This window comes from Rhipicephalus sanguineus, chromosome 1 (assembly GCF_013339695.2).
Source record: "Rhipicephalus sanguineus isolate Rsan-2018 chromosome 1, BIME_Rsan_1.4, whole genome shotgun sequence".
Lineage (NCBI taxonomy): Eukaryota > Metazoa > Arthropoda > Arachnida > Ixodida > Ixodidae > Rhipicephalus > Rhipicephalus sanguineus.
In genome coordinates, this window is record NC_051176.1 from 95,166,759 (window position 1) to 95,189,656 (window position 22,898).

The following is a 22,898-nucleotide window of genomic DNA, read 5'->3' on the forward strand; positions in this document are numbered from 1 at the left end:
TTTCAGAGTTACAAAAAGGAGGTTTTCTGCTGCAACAGCGACGAACAAGAGAGGACAAAAGGGCTGACTTACAAGTGAACTTATTTTTGAGACATGTGGGCACTGTCCGTAGACGGTAGCACCGCACAACGAATATAGAGAACAGTCTGCTAATTCTCCACGAGTAGGGTTAATTAGCAGAAGATGCCAAGCGCGCGAGCCCTGTCATCACCTGCCGTGTGGGTAGAGGGGCTTTCGTTTGAGTTTCCGTTCACGATGGTTAAGAGTAGCAATATCCATTACATGGGCGGCTTGCTCCTGGACACAAACCGTGGGTTCTCAGCAAAAACATGTAACGTTCTTTCTATCGAAATATGCCGATGGAAAATGCATGGTGACCGGATGCGTGGTGATTTGTAGGCGAGCCTGCACCGCGTCGATACGGCTGATTGTTTGCCATTTTGTGAAGCGAAATACATTCTAGGAAGAATGAGAAAGCATGATTTGGATACAGAAAGAGAACACGCACTCACAGACGCGCGCGCGCTGCTTTTCAACGTTATTCGTTGTGCGATTTTCGGAAGTCATGTTGGTCGATTCAGGTTTTCTGGTATTCTTGTGAAGCCATCTAAGCTTATATATTTTAGTAGTTGCTAAGCACTTCACAATTTCTGCCAACCATCCAACCCCTCAGCGAATGAAAATGTATCTTTCTTAACAAACAAGAAATTGAAACAAAAAAAGAGAGAAAAAGCTCTCTCATACCCTGCAGGCAATTTTTGTTAGTAAATGATTACACGTGGCCCGTATTCTGAAACGCTCCTTACCTTAATCAGTGAGGGGGGCCTTAACTGCTTGAGGCTTAATGATGTAACAAAGGAAATTTCTGCTGAAGCAAATTTATCGTTGTCTAAAACGACCGTTCTGTTCCAAATAATGACGAGGAAAGTAACACAGTACATTGAACCTACTAGAGACGCTCCTAAGACGGTTGACATTCTTGCAAACGAACTCATAGCCGGTCCGACACGGCGATTCCGTAAATGAGAATACAGCGAGTTAATTTCGCAGGCAATAATTTTGGACCCACGGTTTACATCGCAGGGGTTTGGGGATGACGCGAAGTTTAGGTCGGCACAGAAAGCACTTGTTTTTAAGGTGAAAGCGGCTATCGAGAGTACGGAGCCTGGGCCAAGCAATGAGCCCGAGGAGACGCCTGTTCAGACCCCCTCAGTATGGGATGAGTTTGACGCCAGTTTGAGCTCATTGCAAGGAAAACGAGACCCTACAGCTCAGGCCGTAGTTGAGATAGATAAGTAGCTCAACGAGCCGTACTTAAATCGTACTAAATATCTACTGGAGTGGTGGGAAAGTAGGAAGTTCATATACCCTAACTTGTATGCGATCGCTTTAGAAAGGTTATGCATTCCCGCGACAAGTGTTCCTTGTGAACGAATATTTTCTAAAGCAGACCAAATTTGTACCGAAAAGAGGAGCCGTCTTACTTCTGATAAAGTCAGCAAAACCCAGTTTTTTAACCATAACCTGCATTTAATGTAGTGTTTTCACTGCACATAAGTCTTGTGGATCTTACGAACTTTGTTGGAGTTTTATTATATTGTACTTGGCATTTTGTTTTGTATTTCACTTCATTTTGTATTGTATTTTATTGTATTGTACTTGGCATTTTGTGCTATATTTCATTTCATTTTGTATTGCGTTTTTTTATTGTACTTGGCGTTCATTATGTATGGCGTCGCAGCCCGCTCATTTATAATTAGCGTGTGTATGTGAACAAGTGAATAAATTCGAAAGATCGACACAGTTGACGACCAAGCAATTTTAAATGGCCGGGTAACAGTGTGGAGCGAATCATAGTTTTCTAATGATACACTAATAATAATGTCTGGGGCTTTACGTCCCAAAATCACGACAAGATTATGAGGGACGCCATAGTGGAGGGCTCTGGAGATTTTGACCATCTGGTGTTCTTTAAACGCGCACTGACATCGCGCAGTACACGGGCCTCTACCAATTCGTCTCCATCGAAATACGACCGTCGCGGCCGGGAGCCCGGGATTTAAATCGCGACCTACGGGTCAGTACCTGAGCACAGTAACCACTAGAGGGAAATCTGGTGCTAGTGTCTATGGGCTTCAGCCACAGAGTTCTACTATTGTACGAGTTGAGAAAATCCAAACATGCCATTGACCAAAATTGTAGGGTTTTCTCCTCGTCTCGTCATCTGTTGACCAAAGATAAACTAATAAATAAAATGCTCGTAACAACGCGAGCATTGAGCGGCGTTGAGCAGCTTGCGAGAAGCGTACGCAGAGCGGCGTCACGCCATCTTGTGTTTTGTTTCACTGCTCCCAGATGGCGCGTCAGTCTGCTGGTCCCTAGAGTCACAGTGGTATATGCTACCTTTAGGTAGCAGAGTAGCGCATAGGTCCGGCTAGCAACCACAGCTATGCGGTGAAGTCGCACTTCGTTTTTGCAGGCGACATGCCTACCGTGTCGCCGATTAACCTGTCTGGCGTGTCGAAGACCGGCGATAAACATTGGCTGTCGATGGCTAGTGTTAATTCAGTTCGCTGCAGCGGAGGCGTCCGAGAAATAAAAAAAATGGCCCAAGCGGCAGCTTCTCCGCAATGCATGGTTGCTAGCGGCGTTAGAAGACAGATGCGCAACTCTGCTACCTAAAGGTAGCATATACAGTAACTCGACTGGTCCCCGCATAATCGGCCATGAACATGTCCGCGTTTCAAAACCCGAAAAGCGAGAGGGGTGGTGTGAAATTCATTCTAAAAAGACAGGGCGTGCAAACACGGACACAAGAAAGAAGTCAGGAAACCACAAACCCCGACTAACGACTGAAGAGACGCACAACGGCGGAAAAGAAAGAAGGCACGAAAACTTATCTGCGCATGCCCATGCAATAGGCGAACTTCGAGAACTTCGAGAACTTCAACAATCTAAGAGGAAGATTATTTCTGCTGTTTCTCTGCAAAATAACTGGCTAGTCCTTGGAGGACCTACCTTAGATGATAGTCACTGCAAAACCCTAGCCTTAGGCCCCAAATACTGTTTTAAGCCGAACCTGAAACCAATAGACGTTTTAAGTTTGCCGCGTACAATCACTAGACTAGTTCCTGAAGAAGAGCGTTCCCACTGCATTTCAGACTGCGTTGCTAGCATCAAGGGTTCTAATATGCATCTCAAGTGTTCTGATCCTGTCCAGCCTTTGGTTAATTACTGTGTGGAAAAGAAACTCAGGCCAGTAATTTCAGATAAGGAAGGGTATTTCGTAATTATGCCGGACAGTTTGTTCTCTGAAAAAGCATTAACAGCAATAAAAAAGAATTTTAGGACGGTAAAACTTAAACCATCGGTAGTTAGGCAACGTGCTGTCGACCTTTTGTTAAGACATAACCTCGAGAGAATAGCTTGTAATGTCAAGAAAGGCTAAATCACTTACTTTAGAATTGCTTTTTTTCAGCGAAAACACATAAGAACGAGATTCCCTTTCGAGCAATCATTTCACAGCAAGGCACCTGGCAAGTCGCTGTATCTAGTTATTTGCAGAACTGCTTAACCTCTTTGAGTTTTTCAGACCCTTTACGTATACGTAATTCCGAGGCGCTAGTTCAGTACCTCTCAGAGGAGAACCCCGGTGGTTGTAAAGCTTTTAGTATGGATATTGAAGACCTTTATTACTCTTTGCCGCATGAGGACTTGTTAAAATCTGTTAATGAATATATTAACGAACAAGGGCACGAGATGGTTTTCACCGATAAATGTGGTGTTTCTTCCGGGGTTTTTCTAGAAATTCTTTCCATGTATTTAAAGTCGACGCTGGTAGGTTGGAAGGAAGGCGTTTATGTGCAGAAATCAGGGATATGTATTGGTTCTAAGGTTGCTCCGGTTGTTAGTGATTTTGCCCTATACCTTAGCAAGATTGACAAACTTTTGGAAGGCGCCTTAGGTAGTTCGATTATTAAGGTTTTTCGTTATTTGGACGATTACCTGATTTTTTGCAGTGGTGAGGACTTTGAAACGGTGGTAACCTCAGTGAGCGAAAAATTTCAATTAAATGGAGGAGGGCTGAGCTTTACTAAAGAGGTGCCTCAGAATAATGGAATACAATTTCTAGAGATTTCCTTAACGTTTCAGAAGAACCACGAGTGCTGTCAGTATTCTCCTAGATCTTCGAAACCACTGTTAAATTTTTCGTCGAAGCACTCGAAGGTTGTAAAAAACGGCATCGCCATGTCTTGCCTTAAGTCAGCCCTCACCAAGTCGTGTGAGCACAAAATGTGATAGCTTTAACGCACAGGTTACGCGTCTCTTGATGTAGGGTATCCTCATGATGCAGTGGCCACTGTCGCTGAACGTTTAAAGAAGTCCATCACGGAGTCCGAACATGGTTGCAGAAAGCGATAGGAAGAAGCTTGTCGTATGTATACCGTACATTCATTGCGTATCGCACAGGCTCAAGTAGGAAGTAGATACGGCGTTAATGTTGTTTTCACGGCTGCCAATAAGCTAGGTAAGAGTTGTGCCGCTGTGTAGCGGAAGAATGAGCGAGTAAAAGACAAGAAGCGGACCGATATTCGTTTCGTTAAGCACACCAACAAATTCACTGATTGCCGTACAAGTGTGGTGAATAAGGTCCCTCTCAGCTGCGACCGCTTCTACGTAGACAGATGGGCCGCTGCATTAACAAGAGATTATTGGAACATAAGAGGTGGCTAACCGGAGGCTCACCTTCTAAACTATCTTTACATTGTCGAGATTGTAAGTGCACGCCTAAATTCGATGAATGCGCAGTGTTGTACCGGCATAGAAATGAAGAAACGTGCCTGATGATTGAAGCATGGCATATCGAGAATAGTGGTAGCGCATGCGTGAGCCAACCATCGATTAACTTGCACAAAAATGAAATCAAATGCCTTAACAGTTATCTTCCACGTAGACCCCCACGCGTGCCGGAGTGATAGGTTCGCCTATTGCATGGGCACGCGGAGATAAGTTTTCGTGCCTTCTTTCTTTTCCGCCGTTGTGCGTCAGTTGTTAGTGGGCGTTTGTGGTGTCCTGACTTCTTTCTTGTGTCCGTATTTTTCTTGTGTCCGTGTTTAGAATGAATACTTACCAACTAGCTCAGCTCTCTGTTATTCTAAGTGGTGTGAAATATTGGCTTGTCGAGGCTCGCGCAAGCAGGTGGCGCTCAAGTGCGTCCGCAGAACTTTTTTCAGAGGGGTGCGTGGGCGAGGGGGGGGCGAGGAGGAGGCACTCAGCAGCGACCAGCGCAGGCACCGTTTCTATCAAGCTGCCTGCATAGAAAAAGTGTTCTAAATTTCAGGAGGACGAGGGAGGGCGAGGTCAGTGTCCTCCCTCTTTCCTCCTCTCCCTCCTAGTATCAAGTGAGCCGCGAGACGGTGAGCCGTTAAACTGAGCCGGTTCACTTAAGTGAGGGGTGTGAAAAGAGTGCACGATGTGGCGTCTAATTTAGGCACTCAGTTAAGCCTGCATTAAACTATATGACGTCGGTGTACACTTGCGCAGTCTATGTAGGTAAGACGAAATGTATATATTGCCACGTGCATGCAATAAGAAAGACGACGACAACACAAATGGGCATACGCTGCGTGCAGAAGATAGAAAGGAAGAAAGAAGAAGAGCTCGCTGCGCGCGGTATTAAAAAAACTCCGACCTGCTGTTCTTCTCTTGATCTGTGCGTTACGACCTCTCTCTTGACGTCGCGGCAATATAATACTGCGGATAGGGGCTAAGTCATCCATACTGTGGCTCCTAGACGACATAACACGGAATAATTCATCGATAATGTGTCGACTGAAAACCATGCGTTGCTAAGATAGTCTCCGTTAATCTTTATTCCCACTTCTACCCAATCGAGTCGTTTGAATAATTCACCAAAGCATGCAATGTACGCCTTTGGGGAGGTTGCATCCACTTGTCAAATCCCTTTCTCTATCGCCATTTCTTGCTTTTCTTGCGGAGCAGCAAGGTAGCTGTGGAGTCCTTGTAGATATTGGCTGAGGCATTCACATATGTTTCAAGGACTCCTTGGTGACGCAATGCTTCCAAGTTTCCTGGTCCTGGTGTCACTTCTGAGTGGAATACCTTTTGGTATTGTATTGTATGAAAGCCGTATAAAGGCAGTCTAATGAACCACAGAATTAAATATGAAGATCACCAAGCATATTAACAGTGATCCACTACGTCTAGTCACTCATAGTGTACGATGTGTAATTTCTTGAATTTGTTTGCTTTTTTTCAGTAAAGGTTAAAACGCCAGAATGCGTTTTTCTCGTCTTTTCCTATTCTGTCTAAGTTGTGTGATGCGCCCTTTTAGTAAACAGTCAAGGATCGGCGTCATATTGCCACTACGCCCAGAAACGCACTCACACCGCCAGGACAACAGCGTGAGTATTCCGGTAAGCGAGATGACTATAGACAAGTATATTCGCACGCGGTAGCACATGGTGGTGTTGAGCAGCAATGCGTATTTGAGAGAATGGCTTCCAAGACTATATCCGGTGAGCGCGCACTTGAAACGCAGCGATATAGGCAGGGAGGTAGATAGCCTTTATCGGCAGGGCTGTAACAAGGCAAGCATGTGCAAAGCATGTGCAAAGCATGTGCATATGCGCATCACTCTGTGTTGTTTTCCTCGTTTTCTCTGGTCCGTGTCCTCCGGCAGAGCATCACAAGCATGAAGACGTACCAACTAGCCCCTATTGCCGCCTTATTAGCATGTGTAAAGGCTTCAACTGCGGATAGTTCGTATGACGTCGGTCGCTTTACAGTGTTGTATTTTTTACGCAAACAAGGCAAAATAAGTGAAACGGACAAGCATGTGCTCAAGAGAGCGGGGAATGCTTCGCTCCGCATTACACCGTGAAACATACAGCGCCGTTCACCAAGAGAAAAAAATTTATTGGCATTGGCAAATATCAGATTATTAGGAAGCACTTTAGCGAGCTGTACGTAAAAACCTATGAATTGTCACGTAACAAAAGTACAGTAGCTTCATCACAAGTACGCACGCATGCACAAAGAATTCGCGCGTGGCGCGATGTCGCGTTCTGTGACCGAGTGCACAGGGAATGAATTACACTTCTGACAGATGTGCGAAAATGTCGCTAGTTTTACCCCTTGTTGTAGGTATTCTCACACATTCATGATGGTGTCGAAAATGCATGGAAAGAGTCGGACTACTTTCATTTTCCTTCGTGACAAACACGCCATCATAAAAAAAAAATCAGGATCCCTTGCCCTGTCGGGAGAATGGAGGCAAGCGAAGGTTGGCGTGTGCTTGCCTGACCTACTACGTCTCTTCGTTTCTTTCGTTCATTGTTTCTTTCTGTCTTTCTATCCCTGGCGGAAGCGAAACGTTTCTGATTGGTTGAGAGCGTGGTGTGAGGGCGCGCCTACGCAATGGGCATCGTGCCTAAAGACACGTTCCGGCGCCGGCACCGGAACGTTAGGTCATTGCGTTCATATTCAGCCAACAATTAAATGTGGCAACGTGAAATGAGAAATGACCTGGATAAAAGAACCAACTGCCACATCAGAAACGGCTGATCGCCGAGAAGCCCACGGTAGAGAGGGCATCATTAATTGGAGAACGGCGCACTCATACACGCATGTGACCGGCGCACCTCTGATGGCCGCGTTTCTGTACGCTCAAGGCGCCGGCTTTTTCGCTTACGACAACGCCGCCACCGAAATATGTAACCCATAGCAAACTTCGCCTGGAAAGTTATGGCCAGCTGAATTTGCGCAACGCGCAACATGATCCTTCGAGTCTGGCATTTCTCAGTCGTTTGTTTCTTTCTCAACGCGTCCTTATATTAAGCAGCCAATGGGGAGACTATCCATGTTTGCACGATTATTAACAGAATTGCGAATTTCCGTTCCCGTTGTAAACGCGAGCGGTTGTCCGGCAGAACATGCCATGGGGTGGATTGAAAGCTATTTTGATGGCCGTTTACGTGGCTGTCTCCTTCTGCATGCATATTGTGACGTGTGGATATTTTTTTACGAACAAGTGTCGACTGATATGGGTCTCCGTCACTGTGTCAGTGTGAATTTTACGTTCCGTGGATATTGATGTGAGCTAGAAAACTTAAGCTAGTATAAACTAACTTGTGGCGCCGTGCTACCTATGTCATAAAGCGCACCAGCATAACTCTTGATGAGATAGAGTGTCCATGTTAACTGAATGTGTTCTCTCAAAAGTAATGTACACTGGAAGCACTTCTATTGAAGGGTGGATCCTATTTTTTTTTTTTGCTTGGCAAGATTATCCCTAAGTAAAATAATTTTTCGGCGTGTGTTGATTGATAGATATAACGGGGATGTTTCCGGTGACTTCTTCCATAACTTGGTGCTGCCTCTGCGGTTCTTCCGTGGTGCCGCCGCCCTTCTTGGTTTCCTGGACGAACACCAGCTTCTCTAGGTGAGCCGTGGGAAGTTCGCAGGCGATAGCCAGTATGAAGCTGAGAATGTAGCTCCACACAAGGACAACAAAGCAGTTGGATACCTGCGCAATGGCGAAAAGGTTACTTGGAACATTGACCCTGCTGTCATGCGAATGCGACCAGGGGCAAACACTGTGTTTCACTCTGCTGTTTGCATGCCTGTCATTGACAGGAATGAACAAAAATCACACAGAACTACAAATTGGTCGTTGAGGAAGCGTTTTACTTAAGCGCTGATATGTACCCATATTACATTGAACGGTGATACTAGGTGCGAAAATGGGACAAGCGTCTGAACACGCTTGCTTGCATGCGGAACAAAAGGCGTAGTGGTCAAAGCATCGATCTTCTGTATACTAGAGGCCCAGAGTTAAAACTGAGCTGATCCGAACATTTTTATTTATTTTTATCCGCTATAGATATGCGCTGCGCTACCGTCACTCGAGATTATACAGACTAGAGCACTGCACGGGCTCGGGCCGGGTTCGGGCCTGAAGCTCCGGGCTTAGGGCCGGGCCTGGGCTTGAGGTGGTGGGCTCGGCTCGGGTTGGGCCGGGCTTCGACTTTGCTCAATTTTTAAGATTGTTCCGCATACGTTATGCATACATGTAAGTTCCACGTATCTTAATTATCTCGAGGAAACGTATTTTTATGTGGGGAGTTTATGAGAAGTTTTATGAGGGAAAGGTACTGAACTTCTTTTGGTTTTTGCATATCGGGCTACTTGACCTACCTGAAACGGGCAAGCTAAAAGTAAGCAGACCAGGCGCTTATATTCGGGATATAAAATAGTAGCATTCGCTACTATTTTATATCCCGAATGTTATTTTCCAATCGCAATAATAAATGTAATGTAATAAATTTATATGTATTCCTTCGTGAAGAAAAGTTTTAACAGTGCGGAAAAACACGAACGGACGAAGGGAGGCTACACGAACTAGCGCTGGCTTCCAACTAAGGCTTTAATTCGAAAAAGACACATATATGTAGTGAAAAAATTTGCGAAACTGCGCAAAAAAAAACAACAAAAAAACATGACTGTTTTGTCCACTACAAATACGTGCCTTTTCCGAATTAAAACCTTAGTTGGAAGTCAGCGCTAGTCCGTGTCGACTCCCTTCGTACGCTCGTGTTTTTTCCACGCTGTTCAAATTTTTCTTGACCATGAATTACCAACTCGCCCAAACGGTCACGTTAATCTATAACTTATCGGAAGAGCGATCACAGAGCTCTAAAGCGGGGCTACGTTCTTGAAAGCTCCAGCAGTCCACTAAAACGAAAGATCTGCGCGGAGTGACGGAGTCTCGTTACATATAATCACTATAAAGATACATTCTTTTTCCGTGGCTCCGTCACGGCTCCCAATGGTCATGTGAAGCGACATTGGCATGTACAGCCTGCTTTGTGTGCTCACAATGTCAACGTCTGAGCTTTCGTCTTGTCCCGGTATATAGTGCGAGAGCTACATGATACTGCCGCGACAGCGTTGGAATGTGCAGGAATAGCATAGATCCACTAAACAAGGTGTGGAGCAAAGTATATTAACTTGACGAAATATCTGACATGAAAAAAAAAAAAAAAACGCCGAGCCTGCGCGGAAAGCGCAGCACAGTCACAGCGAAAGCTGGAAGAGCGGCATCTCTAGAGACCGTTGTAAACTCTCTTGGGGCCACTGATACAAGTACACTAGCAACATACCCACTACGCCATAAATAATAATTTTTGTGATGTCGAGAAGCAGCCACTACGCCATTATTCGTCATTCTGCGGAGAAGCGAGGTGCCAGCTGCACATCTGTAAGGCATTGTGTGCGCTTTGCTGATGCGACGGCTGATGACGATGAATTACGGCTGAACCCTTTGTAATGGGGTTGGAAGCTTTAAACGACCCACTAGTTACGTAATTCGCATTGTGTGGCGCCCGGTCGTTATTTCACTCTCCCACCACGCTGTACAGCCTAGGTTAACGTGCGAAAGAGAGAGAGAAATAACTTTATTGAGACCCTAAGGAAATGGATCAAGGGGACCTTATGGCCTTCCTTGGTAACCAATACAAGTTCACTTGCGAGGAACCCACTACGCTATAAATCATCATAATTTTTGCGAAGTAGGGAAGCAGCCACTATACCATTTTTCGGCATTCTGCGGAGAACTGTGGTACTCACTAAACACCTGTAAGGCATTATGTGCACTTTGTTGATGCTGTGCCTGAGGACAATGGAGAATTATGGCAGAGCCTTTTGTAACGAGTCGGAAGCATTCAACAACCCACTCGTTGCGCAATTCGCATTGTATGACGCCTGGTTTGAAATTCGCGTTGTGTAACGCCTGCTTCTTATTTTACTGTTACCACGCTATATTACATATGTTAATGTGGTTCCTTCACAACATGAAGCCTGTATCGGGTCTTTCTGGAAAGGAATTTCGAGCACCGGCATGGCTCTGTGGTGGAATACTGGGCTCCCACGCAGAGGGCTCAGGTTCGAACACCGTTCTATCCTGGAATCGCGTCGTCGCGCATTCCACGCTGACTGATGAACTGTACTCACTAGGAGTGGTCAGTGACGCTTCGTGTAATGCGCGCGCGTGTCAACTCGCTCGAAGGGCACCTTTCCCGACAAATAAGGCTTGCGCTTTTCTGCTAGAAATAGCGACCATGTTCACGCCACCGAGCCATTTCATAATTTGGAGATACGATCATTACCATCAGGCTGACGCGCCACGTTTGTTCTAATGTATAAGCCCAGTGAGAGGCGCTTTGAAAACGGTAGAAATTCACAAATGCAGGACAAAAGATAGATGGCGCACTGATCACGCTTTCTGCGCATGCTTTCTCCTTTCCTTGTGTGTGTGTGTGTGTGTGTGTGTGTGTGTGTGTGTGTGTGTGTGTGTGTGTGTGTGTGTGTGTGTGTGTGTGTGTGTGTGTGTGTGTGTGTGTGTGTGTGTGTGTGTGTGTGTGTGTGTGTGTGTGTGTGTGTGTGTGTGTTTGAAACGCTGTTGTTTCAAAGAAGCTGTACGTAGCAGCCGCCAGTCTATTCTCCACCGGCTTTTCATTTCCCTCGTACATTGCGCGCCGTACGCTGTATTTTCGCGAAACTATCTATGTTTGAGCGGTGCAGAGTGATAAGACGCGCTGAATTGGGACACTGCAGATGACAGCGCTGTCCCGTGTCCTCTTCGTGTTGCCGTTGTTTCTGAGCACTGATTTAAAAACATTAATCATTTTCTACTTGTACCATCTTTTTATCCTTCTCAAGTATCTTACAACTATCACTCGTTCACTATCACTCATTTCGCGAGCCTTTTTTTTTTGGTGTGGGGGGGGGGGGGGGGTTAACACGTGCTTACCTGCTATATGCCATCGGTTATCATGGCGGTCTTTCGTTGATTCACGCTGTTTGTGATAATAAGGGTGGTTTGTGGTGACGTGCATTCACGTGATGCATATATAAAAATGCTCTTCCGAAATAAAAAAAATTTCACTTGCTAGTAAGCGCTCCAACCTGTGTCATTTCTAAGTCTCCGAGCATATTGCGCTTTTTTTATCATGAGCCTTTACCAACGTTCCCAACTGGCAGTCGTCCTAAACTATCACGAGTTCCGTCCTACGAGTATCGCGAGCCTCGTGGCGTTGTGACAGGTGACTCTTTCCGAAATTGTGATTGAATTGACGAGGAACCAACTATGGGCATTGTTAAACCTCGCCCTATTGCCAAAGCTAGCACATAATCAATAGGAGAGGCAGTAACAGCCTTGTTAGACAATCATAGTTGACAAGATGACAAACTTTGACAACACGGAAACAAATTATATAATAGCATCGTAACTATGATCATATATCCTAGCTCACAACTTCTGTACGTTTAACAGGCGTCAAGATCAATTTTAGCTGAATGTGCACATTGTGATCGTGCAAAAATTGCTATTCTATTAGAATTGCTTAGCAGTACATTAAGAGCTGAAGCAAAAAAAGAAAAAAGAAACGTCGTGTTTTGATATTATGATCTCTCTTTTTTTTACGATGGCATTTTTCGTCATGCAGGATTGTTATCAGTAAGGAAGCTTGACTCACCAATACGAAGTGAGAGAAGAACCTGCGTTCTCTGCTTATGCGGTGCATGAGGTTGTAGAAAGGCAAGTGTATGAGGTACACGCCGAAGGAGAGGCGTCCAAGTGGCACAAATCCATTCCACGAGAGAAACCGGTTGACAAATCCTGCAGCGAAAAAATAATAGAAATGCTGAAAACGGGACTAAACAAACTAAGCAAGCAGGAATGAAATTAGACTGCCATAACGTATTCAGCGTCAGTCTTAAAATTTTGATGCCTTTCATAAACAATTTAGTTTTCACCATAACCCATTAGTTCATAGTAAATCTCGACGGAGGCATTAAGCGAATAATACTTATATGAAGAGATTAATTCCATGTCGATAAGCTGAAGAAAACACACGGGTCACATCAGTCATTCCTCTTAGCCCATCCTCGGCGCAGGACGAAGGCACCTCCCTTCTACATTGACTTACTCCTTACGTAGCATAACCAGGCCCAAACTATCTCTGTATATTTCCAGATCTCGCCGCACCAAATAATCTCATGCCATCCTGAAGTGCGTTCGTTTTCTGTTGTAAGAGAGAGGAGGACTGATGTAAAAGAGAGGAGGAGGAGAAGAGGAGGTGAAAGGGTGAGAGGGTAAACGATAGCATAGCCATTTACAGTATAGCACAGGAGGGGTGGGAAAGGGAAGTGAGGATGAGGAGGAGCGATGTGAGGGTTCGTAGTAGGGAAATGACAAGGCAATACTGAAAGAGATAAAGAAGAAATAACGTGAAGATAGATGAAGAAAGGACTCAATCTGCGTTCGCCAGGTGGCGGCGCCTGTTTGCCGGCCCCGCTGTTTACTCAGATTGCGCAGTCGTGGAACTCTTTAATTTTTCAACTCGAGATTGTGAATTCCCTGCTGCATGCATTGTTATAATATTGTTCTCAAACCTTCACAGGAGTCATAACTACAGATAGGCCACATTTCTGAGTATGTTGAATATATCACAACGTTTTGTTGTTGTTTTTTTTTTCTCTTCACAAATGCGCAGTTTGGCCGTAGATTATTTATGCCTAGTTTTGCCCAGTTTTGCCGAGATTTACGCCCGATGAAATGTCGTGTTTTGCTACCGATAGTACGCCCTTGTACCATTTATTGATGCACTCTCGTCTCCCTGTCTACTTGCAGTACAGCAAGAGCAGAGTGGGCAGAGCAAGATCAGGTTGTTCGCACCGGCATGTGTGCTGTGTGAAAGGCTCTGACGAAAACGCCCATCCGGTTTTATTTTCTTTACCTTTGTCGGTCTCAATTTCAGCCTTCACGCAGCTTCTGTTACGCCCCTCCAGCGCAGGGTACAATAAAATGGAAAATCCCATCTCTCGGTAACCTCTCTTCCCCCCTTTTCTTCGGTATAAGTCAGCCTTTGACAGCTGCTGCTATATTCAGAGATGGCTTAGCAAACATATATCTGATTAATTAAGTGCGTATTGGATTTACTCAATCAGCATTTCTTTTCATGTAAATACGCTTTCCATGGTCTCAAATATAGGTCGTTAATGGGAATACGTGTTGGGAAATTAGGTGGCTACACCACAGAAAATTAATGCCAATAAGAAAACATGAGGGAGGAAATCACAGAAGACACGAAACGTAATGACAATCTTTCGTCGCTGAGGCGTCAAGGAAAGCCAGCCAGCCTAGCTGAAAGCTTTAAACCGTGTGCGCATGCCGCTTTGAGTCTGTAGTAATTAGACCGACCGAGTGAGTGATTAAATGAGGCTCGCCATTTCTGCGCTTGGAGTCAGCATAAACTTAAAGTAAATGAAAACTGGCAACTCATACACTAAAAACTCACAGTTTGGCATTGTATGAGGTTCATTCTATGATTTTTTCGCCAGTATTTTCCACGTGTTCGTGAATGTGCTATTGGCAGATGTCGAATCGTAGAGCTCCATGATTCTGAGTAAAGCTTAAAGCCTTCTGATTCACCGTATTCTGTGATTTCACGGTGGTCATGAAAAGCACTTGGGTGGATGAGTAGAAAATTTTGAACTGCGGTATCCTTAACCCAGCCAGTACGAGCAAAGTTCCTTTTACTTTATCTGTAGCTAGCCCTGCAATTGTAATTTTGTTCAAGACAACCACATTCGGAAAATTTAGCACAATGTTGCATGCATTTCTTGTTACCTCCTCTACCTGTGGTGCAGGTGAACCAGAACCAAGCGATACAGACAGACCAGAGGATGCGGTCGATGAATGCAGTCACCATCCGCTTAGTCTCGCTGGCCCGTTCTCCATTAATGTTCCAGTCCAGCTTCATGAACACGCAGCCCAGGCCACATGACAAGGCAATGCACCACAATAAAGCCTGGATAGTCTGCGTATATGAACCGGACGGTGTACAGCGGTGAGAAAGCAAAACAAAGAGAACTCGTCAACGTATATCGTTGCGTTCCTTGTAAAACTCCAATCGTTTATGTGGGCAGCCGAAACAAATGTGCACTATTGCAATAGTATGCCCTAAACCAATGTTCTTTCGTGTTCTTTTCACTTAGGCTCCATGAACTCTCTCATTGTTTCTCTGTGTGAATTCAGCATTTCTAAGCACGCGTGAAATCCACCTCGACATGTAGCCGTAGCTTACGACACAGGCGGTTTACATGCGGACTTCGCGCGCGCACATGTTCTCATCAATTGTCATTAGCTAGAAAGGTATCATGTGAGAGGGTCAAAAGGGTATGCACTAGCTACACTATTAAGAGGTCCTGCAAACCTTTTCGAACGTGGTGCGAAGATGCTTCCGATCGGCAGTCGATGCTCCTGGGAGGAATTCACAATTACGTTTCAAAGACCGCTGGAAGTCGCTCACTGTTCCTTCCACAAACTTCCTGATAGACTGGCCCGACTATGTCATAGGCGGAGGGACACGGCCATTGGCTGACTTCAGCATTCGTGTGCTGTAGGTTACCGTGGCCGTAACGGGGTGCCGCCACGTACCCGCGCCGCGCTCTATAGTGCTAGAAGTGCATATAGTAGAATTACACTACCGCACTCGCGATCACGCAGAAAGTGGGCCGATGCGTTCAAAGAAAAAGAGGAAAGAAAGTGCTGAAGGTCATGACGCACCTCGACGTAGCTACACTCTTTAAAAAAGGTTAGCAAACAGCTAGTATATGCATGTACTTACTAGTTTCAGGCGTATTGTTCTACCGTCGCGGCCTCTCTTTATCAGCCAGCTGCTGGCTAGAAAAAAGTGGAGCAGAAGGAGAAAAAGAAAGGAAAGCCAGGAAGGTAAACCAGACGTGCGTCCGGTCTGTTATCCTACGCTGGGGGAAAGGAATTAAGGGGTGAAAAGATAGGGAGATAGAATAAAGGCAACATTCGTTTTCTGATCTACTTCGCACTCAAGAGTATGCGTTCACGCGTATTTATAAGTGGTGTTGCAAATCTGGGCGGTTATTTCTCAGGTAAAGAACCTCATGAATAAATCGACGGCTCCGACGAAACGCCGCAGGCAATACGGAGCGCAATGCCGGGGTTCACTACGGGTCGTATTCTCGCGCTAAACTCCACTCGTTGAGTATAGCCGCCGGCAAGTAGTCCCATCCCTACGATGTTGACACCCTCCAGTTAAGAACTGTGACCTTTAGAACATGTCGGATATCTTTCTAACGGTTCGCGACTGCGACGTATCGGTTCGGAGATAAAAACGAAACTTACCAACGGATACGCGTTGACGTTCCGCGACTGTTTTACGCACTTTCGCTACCTGTGCTGAAGTCCGATGAGTTCAAATTATCTTCCGAGTCTCCGCTACTGCCATCATAAAAAAATTCTAACTCAGACTCGTTGGAATCCACCGAAATTTGCCGTTTGCTAGAGGCAATTGCGTATGATGTCGACGCCATGTTTCAAGCTACGAGCACTCGGCCCTCTCGACTTAAGTGGCACTTTAGAACTTCCTCCACGGTGGAAAAAAATAAACAAAAAAGCGAAACCAGAAGGAAGGCTCCCGTTTTATACGATGTATAACGGTAGTTATCCGTAAGCGCTTCTAGCGCAGCAAAATATGAAGTTGAAAACCATCGATAGCGGGCTATCGATGGGTATAGGTGCAGACAGGAAAGTGTTAATTTACTTTGTTTCAAACCAGCCATGGAGGGTCCGGGTGATAAGGGAGTAGGTGAAGCAGGGCGTTGAAGAGGTGCTGCAGATGCGGAGGATTTGGTTTTATTTGAACTACGGCGCCAATATCGCCGCTTTCTGACGGTTTCGGCAGCCTCGCGATGCGATGTATGATCTCTTGCCATTTGTTTCAATACAGCAATTTCCCTTTTGATTTTTGGCCACTCTCTTCAGGAAGCTTCGTGGGGTCCATTACAATTTGAACACTTGAGAACATTGGCTATACAATTATTTCCCGCGGAATGGGTTTCAGCGCAACGAGAACATACTCGCTTATTTTCGCATACGCTTCTCATGTGACCTAGTTTCGTGCAGTTGTGACATTGCAGTCGTTTGGGCACAAAAGGTCTTACAGGATGTCGGAAGCGGCCCATCTTTACATACAAAGGTAGAGAGTTGCCTTTAAATTCTATTTTCACGCAGCGTGAGGTACGCATACGAGCAACCTTGGCGATGACACTAGCTTCATTAGCTCGCTTGACAAGGGCATACAAGTCGTAGCTGGGAATGGTAGCGTCAACGTCGTAGGTGACGCCGGTGACGACGTTGGAGCCCACAGCGATGCACTTCTTAGAGTTGTTAACTAGGTAACTACTAAGCCACCTATGTTGCCAGAGGCGTCGTAGATGCCGTAGTATATTATAGAGCACTGCACGGGCCGCGATTCTCGGCCCCAGCCCGGCCCAGGCCCGGAACTCATTGAAGTTTACCCGCCCGAACCCGGCCCGGTGACTCAAAAGCGAGACCCGGGCCCGGCCCGAACCCGAGAAAAAATTTCAATTACCCGGCCCGGCCCGGCCCGGCCCGGCCCGAACGCAGTTCTGGCCCGACAGGGGCCCGAGCCAGTAATCTAGGTGGTGCTGCCCGCAGATGGAATCGACAGCAAGGCGTTTTAAGTAGCAAATATCTACGCTTTTTGGCGCATGCTATGCTAACAAGTACGCTTTAATCTAAGGTAATTCCTTCTACAAAATGGTGTCTGGCACGGGGGATCAGTGGCCACGGTGCTCGGCTGCTGGCCCGAAGTTGGGGGGCTCGATCCCAGCCACGGCGGTCGCTTTTCGGTGGAGGCCCGTGTGCTGCGCGATGTCAGTGCACGTTAAACAATACTGGAAGATAAAAATCTCTGGAGCCCTCCACTATACGGTCTCTCACAATCATATCTTCGTTTTGGGACGTAAAACCCCAGATATTATTATTATTATTATTGTACAAAAGGGCCTCACTGCGGTAACAGTTGACCGGACATGCTGGGTATGATGAATGGTTCTTCGGCAGCGGTATACTGCGCATATTTTATCTACAAGTACATTGGGAATAATCAAGAGCGTTTGGTAGCAGATATTTAGCAAGAAAAGTGATTTTCATCATGAGTTCAGTTTCAGCAGGTAGCGCGATAAGAACAGAGGAGACAAAGAACAGAACGCTCTCATCACTTTGTTTTTAATGCGCTCTCTATTGAAATTTAAAGTATGCTTTACCACCAAACCTAATGGTGCACCCTTCTGGATATGCAGCACCTGTCTTCAGCATAGTAGTACTTTGCCACGGCAAAAGAAAGAGACAAAAAAAGCCAAATTTATTACTTTTGTTATAAATACGCTAACCAAGATCAAACTTATAACGAACCCCGTACACTACGTGTGTTTTTCGTGTACTGGAAATAATGGGTAGTGGGGATCTGGCTTGGAAGGAGAAGACGACGACGAGATTATTCATAAAAGCTACGTTTCGGTGTTGTCCCGATTGTCATCTCTCGCTGCTCGGCTCTACCATCTGAGGGCTTGGTCACCCAGAACGCCTGGTGGAGGTGCGGGGTACTTCCAGACCTGGAACTCCGAAACCGGATGATCCCTCCCGTGCCAACCATGCCTGACGATGCTGGGCGGAGCAATATTCCCCAGGCGTCACCTGCAGTCGTCTGTTCAGGTACGCCACGCCAACGAGACCCTCCCATTTTCAGTGGAGCTGAAGATCAAGACGTGGACTATTGGTTGTCATTGTACGACAAAGTCAGCGTCTCTAATAAATGGAATGACGCGGATAAACTCAGCTTCGTCAGCTTCTACCTCTCCGGAGCCGCCAACGTTTGGTTCCACAACCCTGAATCGGAGTTTCCCACCTGGACAGCATTCAAAGCTAGACTTCAAGAAGTATTCGGTCGCCCCGCCGTCCGCAAGCTTCGGGCTGAGCAACAGCTGCGCAGTCGTGCTCAACAAAAAGGTGAAAACTTCACCAGCTACATAGAAGATGTAGTTGACATTTGCCGGCGCATTAACCCGTCCATGACCGAAGACGAGAAGATAAGGAATATCCTGAAAGGCATAGAGGACGACGCCTTCCAAATGCTCTTGGCGAAAAACCCACAGACGGTCAACGAAGTGATTACTCTATGCCAGAGCTACGAAGAACTGCGCAAACAACGGCTTTCCACACGACGAGCTCTAATACCAGACGGCACGCTTTCGGCTTTAACAAACAGTTCATGTGCTGTCGCTTCCGACTCGTCGTTCCTCGACCAGGTCAAGCAATTTGTTCGGGAAGAAGTCGCGCGCCAGCTGTCTCTTCTGCCAGCCGCCCAAGCGTCTGAATCGCTCCTGACTCCCGAGATCCGTCAGGTCATACACGAACAAGTCGCAGGCATCGTACCACTTGCTCATCAGCCGGCTCCAGTGACAGCTCCGCTTACGTACGCTGCAGCCGCAGCCAAGCCGAGGCCGCCGTCTGCGGCTGTGCAAGACGCACCTATGCCCACCTTCTCTTCACCTTTACCCGTGACCGCAAACTATACGCCGACAAGAAACTACGGTCCACCACCGCAGCCCCTTCACCCGGCTCGGCAATACCTCGCTGAATCTGCGGCCCCTGTTTTCAATCCGTGGCGCACCCAAGACAACCGGCCCATCTGTTTCTCATGCGGATGTGCTGGCCATGTAGCACGATTCTGCCGCCGCCGTGCTTGGTATTCCGACTCTGCACGACCACAAAGCAATGGTCCGGACTACACTTACCGTTCGGCTCCTGCCGGTCCACACTTCGACGCAGCGCCTTCTTCCCGAGGCTACAGTACTCGTCGGTCTCCATCCCCTCGTCGACGTTCTCTTTCTCCCCTCATCCGCCGACCTGAAGCTGTCCACGAGGAAAACTGAATGGCGCAGTTCCGGAGGCAAGAACTGCGATATCAGCGAACTGCGCAAGTCCTCATTTATTCCCGACCAATGTAATTGTCGTTTTTGCCGAAGGTATTGCCATTCATGCGCTTGTCGATACGGGAGCAGCGGTGTCAGTTATTTCTGACCAGCTTCGTCTTAAGCTCAGAAAAGTCACGACGCCGTTTTCTGCGATTTCGCTACGTACAGCAAGCGCCGAGCCGATTGACCCATTGGGAGCGTGCACCGTCCGGGTTTCTATAGACGATGCCCTGTACCACATCGAGTTTGTCGTTCTGCCTCGCTGCTCTCATGCCATGATTTTAGGCTGGAACTTCTCATCTCATGATGCCGTTATCGATTGCGCCCGTGCTGAACTTTCGCTGTCTCCATTCGGCGGCAACATTTTCGAAGATTCCTCCGGCGCCTCTTGTCGAGTGTTAGTCGCCAGCGACACCGACGTTCCTCCTTTCTCTTCCACCCTTGTACCCGTATCCTGCGCTGCATTTTCGGACTCCACAGTTCTTTTCACACCGTCGAAGCTTGCTACTCACCGTCATCCTTTCTTGCTCCCTTTTGCCCTTCTTACCGTTCGACAGGGTGTCAGCGCTCTTTATGTTGTGAACATGTTTTCTTGTCCTGCTACCTTGCACCACGCTGAGTGTCTCGGTCATGCTAACGAACTTGACCAACGCTTTGTTTATACTGTGCCTGACAACCCGGCTTCTGCCGAGGTTGACGCCGTCGGCGTTGACGCTACTCCTGCGGAGCCGTCTCGTGAAGTCACGTTTTCTCGGTGCATTGACCCCAACCTCACTACGAGTCAGCATGCCCAGATTGTGGCCCTCCTTAACCGCTTTCGGACATCATTCGACCTACAACAAGCTCGTTTAGGCCGCACTTCCACAGTTGTCCACCACATCGACACCGGAGACCATGCGCCATTGCACCAACGGCCGTATCGTGTGTCCGCAACGGAGCGGACCCCGTTCTGGTCACCCAGAACGCCTCGTGACATTCGAAATACGTAGCCGAAAGGATGAAAAAACCCTTTGTTATAGCATTATTTCCAGATATCACACCGCTGCTATCGTATACAGGCTTGCTGAGTTGCTTGTTTGCAGAGCTTTTTGTTTGCTGTTACTTCTCTTTCGTTTACTCACTCCCCTCTGTAATGCCTTTGACTTTGAGGGTATCAAAAAATGAAAATGAAATACGTTTTTGTGGCACAGTTTACAGTTCATTTCTCCCCATTTATTGGGCGAAAAGTCAAATTATCAAGAGATTCCGGCTGGAAGCACGCCATGTTCTGTTGCAGAAGATCTGCCGGGCTACAGTTTGTTAAATAGCTTGCTCTAGCCGCAGGGGAGCATGAAATCTGCCTCGCGAATTGTGAAGGCGTTGTAGTCGTATCCCTCTGCCTTCCCCCACCGGACCAAATTTCGGAAGTCTTTGCGGACATCTCCAGAATGAGCATAGCTTTCTAACTCATTGCTTAATTTCTCTTGTTCCCGGACGTCGTGGCACTCTTCAACATAATCTATGAAACTTCTCTTTGAACGTTCTCCTTGCAGCTTTCAGCAGTGCATGTCATGCATGGTTTGTAGAATGGCCTTTTTTTTCATATTATAATGATGTATGCCTTGCTAACGATGTTGCACCGGTTGAAGGTGGCGATTGGACTACGCGGCCAGGACTGGCAGAAAATGGACGAAGAGATTTCGATCGGTTTTTGGGGTTCCTTCCAGTTTGGTATTAAATGCTCCAATAAGCTTCTTGACGCTTACTCATTGTATGCATATGGTTTTAGGTAAGGGGACATCATCCGGTACGGAATTAGTACCTTTTTTTTCAAGCCAGATATGTTGTCAAGTGAATATACTTTGCCCCACACCTTGTTTATGGACCTATGCTATTCCAGCACATTCCAACGTCATGTTGCGTCAGTATCGTGTAGCTCTCGCACCATATTGCCACGCCCACTTCTTGTCTTGTTTTGATGTATTCGGGTTTGACCGGCAGGGACGGTTATCAACGCTCGAAGCTGTCCGCGAAGTAGTGTTCTAGAAACGTCGCGATTGTAGTAGATCGTTTTGTTATGATTGCGCCCCGCACGCGAATGTTCCAGCTTTGTCTAGAGATAACGCCGCCACCAGGGATATTGCTGGAAAGTTCGATAGCACCTGTATAAAAGCAGACGCGCGTGACCGCTTGTCAGTTGATCGACGGTCGACGTTCTGTCCGCCGCTATCAGTGCATCGCTGTAGTTTGACTTTTAGTTTCTCGGCCACAAGTTCGGCCAAATAAAGAGTTTCATCTCGGACGTGTTCACTGCTGCCTTCGTCGACGTCACGATCACGTGACATCTGGTGGAGGTGCTGTTCCTTCATGATCTGGACGCCCCCGTCGAGCCGTGAGCCGAGCCCACACCGTCAAGAAGACACCGACCAGCGGGCCAGCCGCAGGCAGCAAGGTCTCCCACCGGAGTACGGGCCTCTACCCGACAAGACCAGGAAGACCCCGACCATGCCCACCACATCAGCGACGGTGACTGCACCCATGGTGCCTGCACCTGTGCTGCTACATCAGCCGAGGGAGCCACCTACCTTCCGTGGGTCACCGCTCGAAGACCCGGAAAGTTGGCTTGAAAGGTACGACCGCGTCGCCCTTTACAACAACTGGACTGATAACGACAAGCTACGGAACGTGTACTTCGCCTTGGAAGACACCGCTCGAACATGGTTCGAGAACCGAGAGGCCACGCTCACAACCTGGGACCTTTTTCGCGCCGCTTTCCTGGACGCGTTCACGAGCGTCGTGCGGAAGGAAAGAGCCGAAACTCTACTAGAGACTCGTGTACAGCTGCCGAACGAGAACATCGCCATGTACATTGAAGAAATGGCCCGCCTTTTTCGCCATGCTGACCCCGCTATGTCCGAGGAGAAGAAGATCCGCTTCCTAATGCGAGGAGTCAAGCAGGAACTCTTTGCCGGCCTTGTTCGTAACCCACCTAAGACGGTCGCGGAACTCGCCTCGGA

General features: G+C 47.0%; 1 protein-coding gene across 1 annotated transcript in view; it reads right to left on the reverse strand.

Annotated features, from left to right (window-relative positions):
- The window catches only part of LOC119374505 (nose resistant to fluoxetine protein 6), a 118,719-nt gene extending 98,924 nt beyond the window's left edge, over positions 1–19,795 (reverse strand). Inside the window, exons 1-4 of the mRNA XM_049411873.1 lie at positions 19,723–19,795; positions 15,300–15,346; positions 14,714–14,903; positions 12,558–12,700 (exon numbers count right to left, since the gene is read on the reverse strand). Of these exons, the coding sequence (XP_049267830.1) occupies positions 12,558–12,700; positions 14,714–14,903; positions 15,300–15,346; positions 19,723–19,795 (453 nt within the window). The remainder of the gene's footprint in view (positions 1–12,557; positions 12,701–14,713; positions 14,904–15,299; positions 15,347–19,722) is intronic.
- Positions 19,796–22,898: the final 3,103 nt, after the last annotated feature.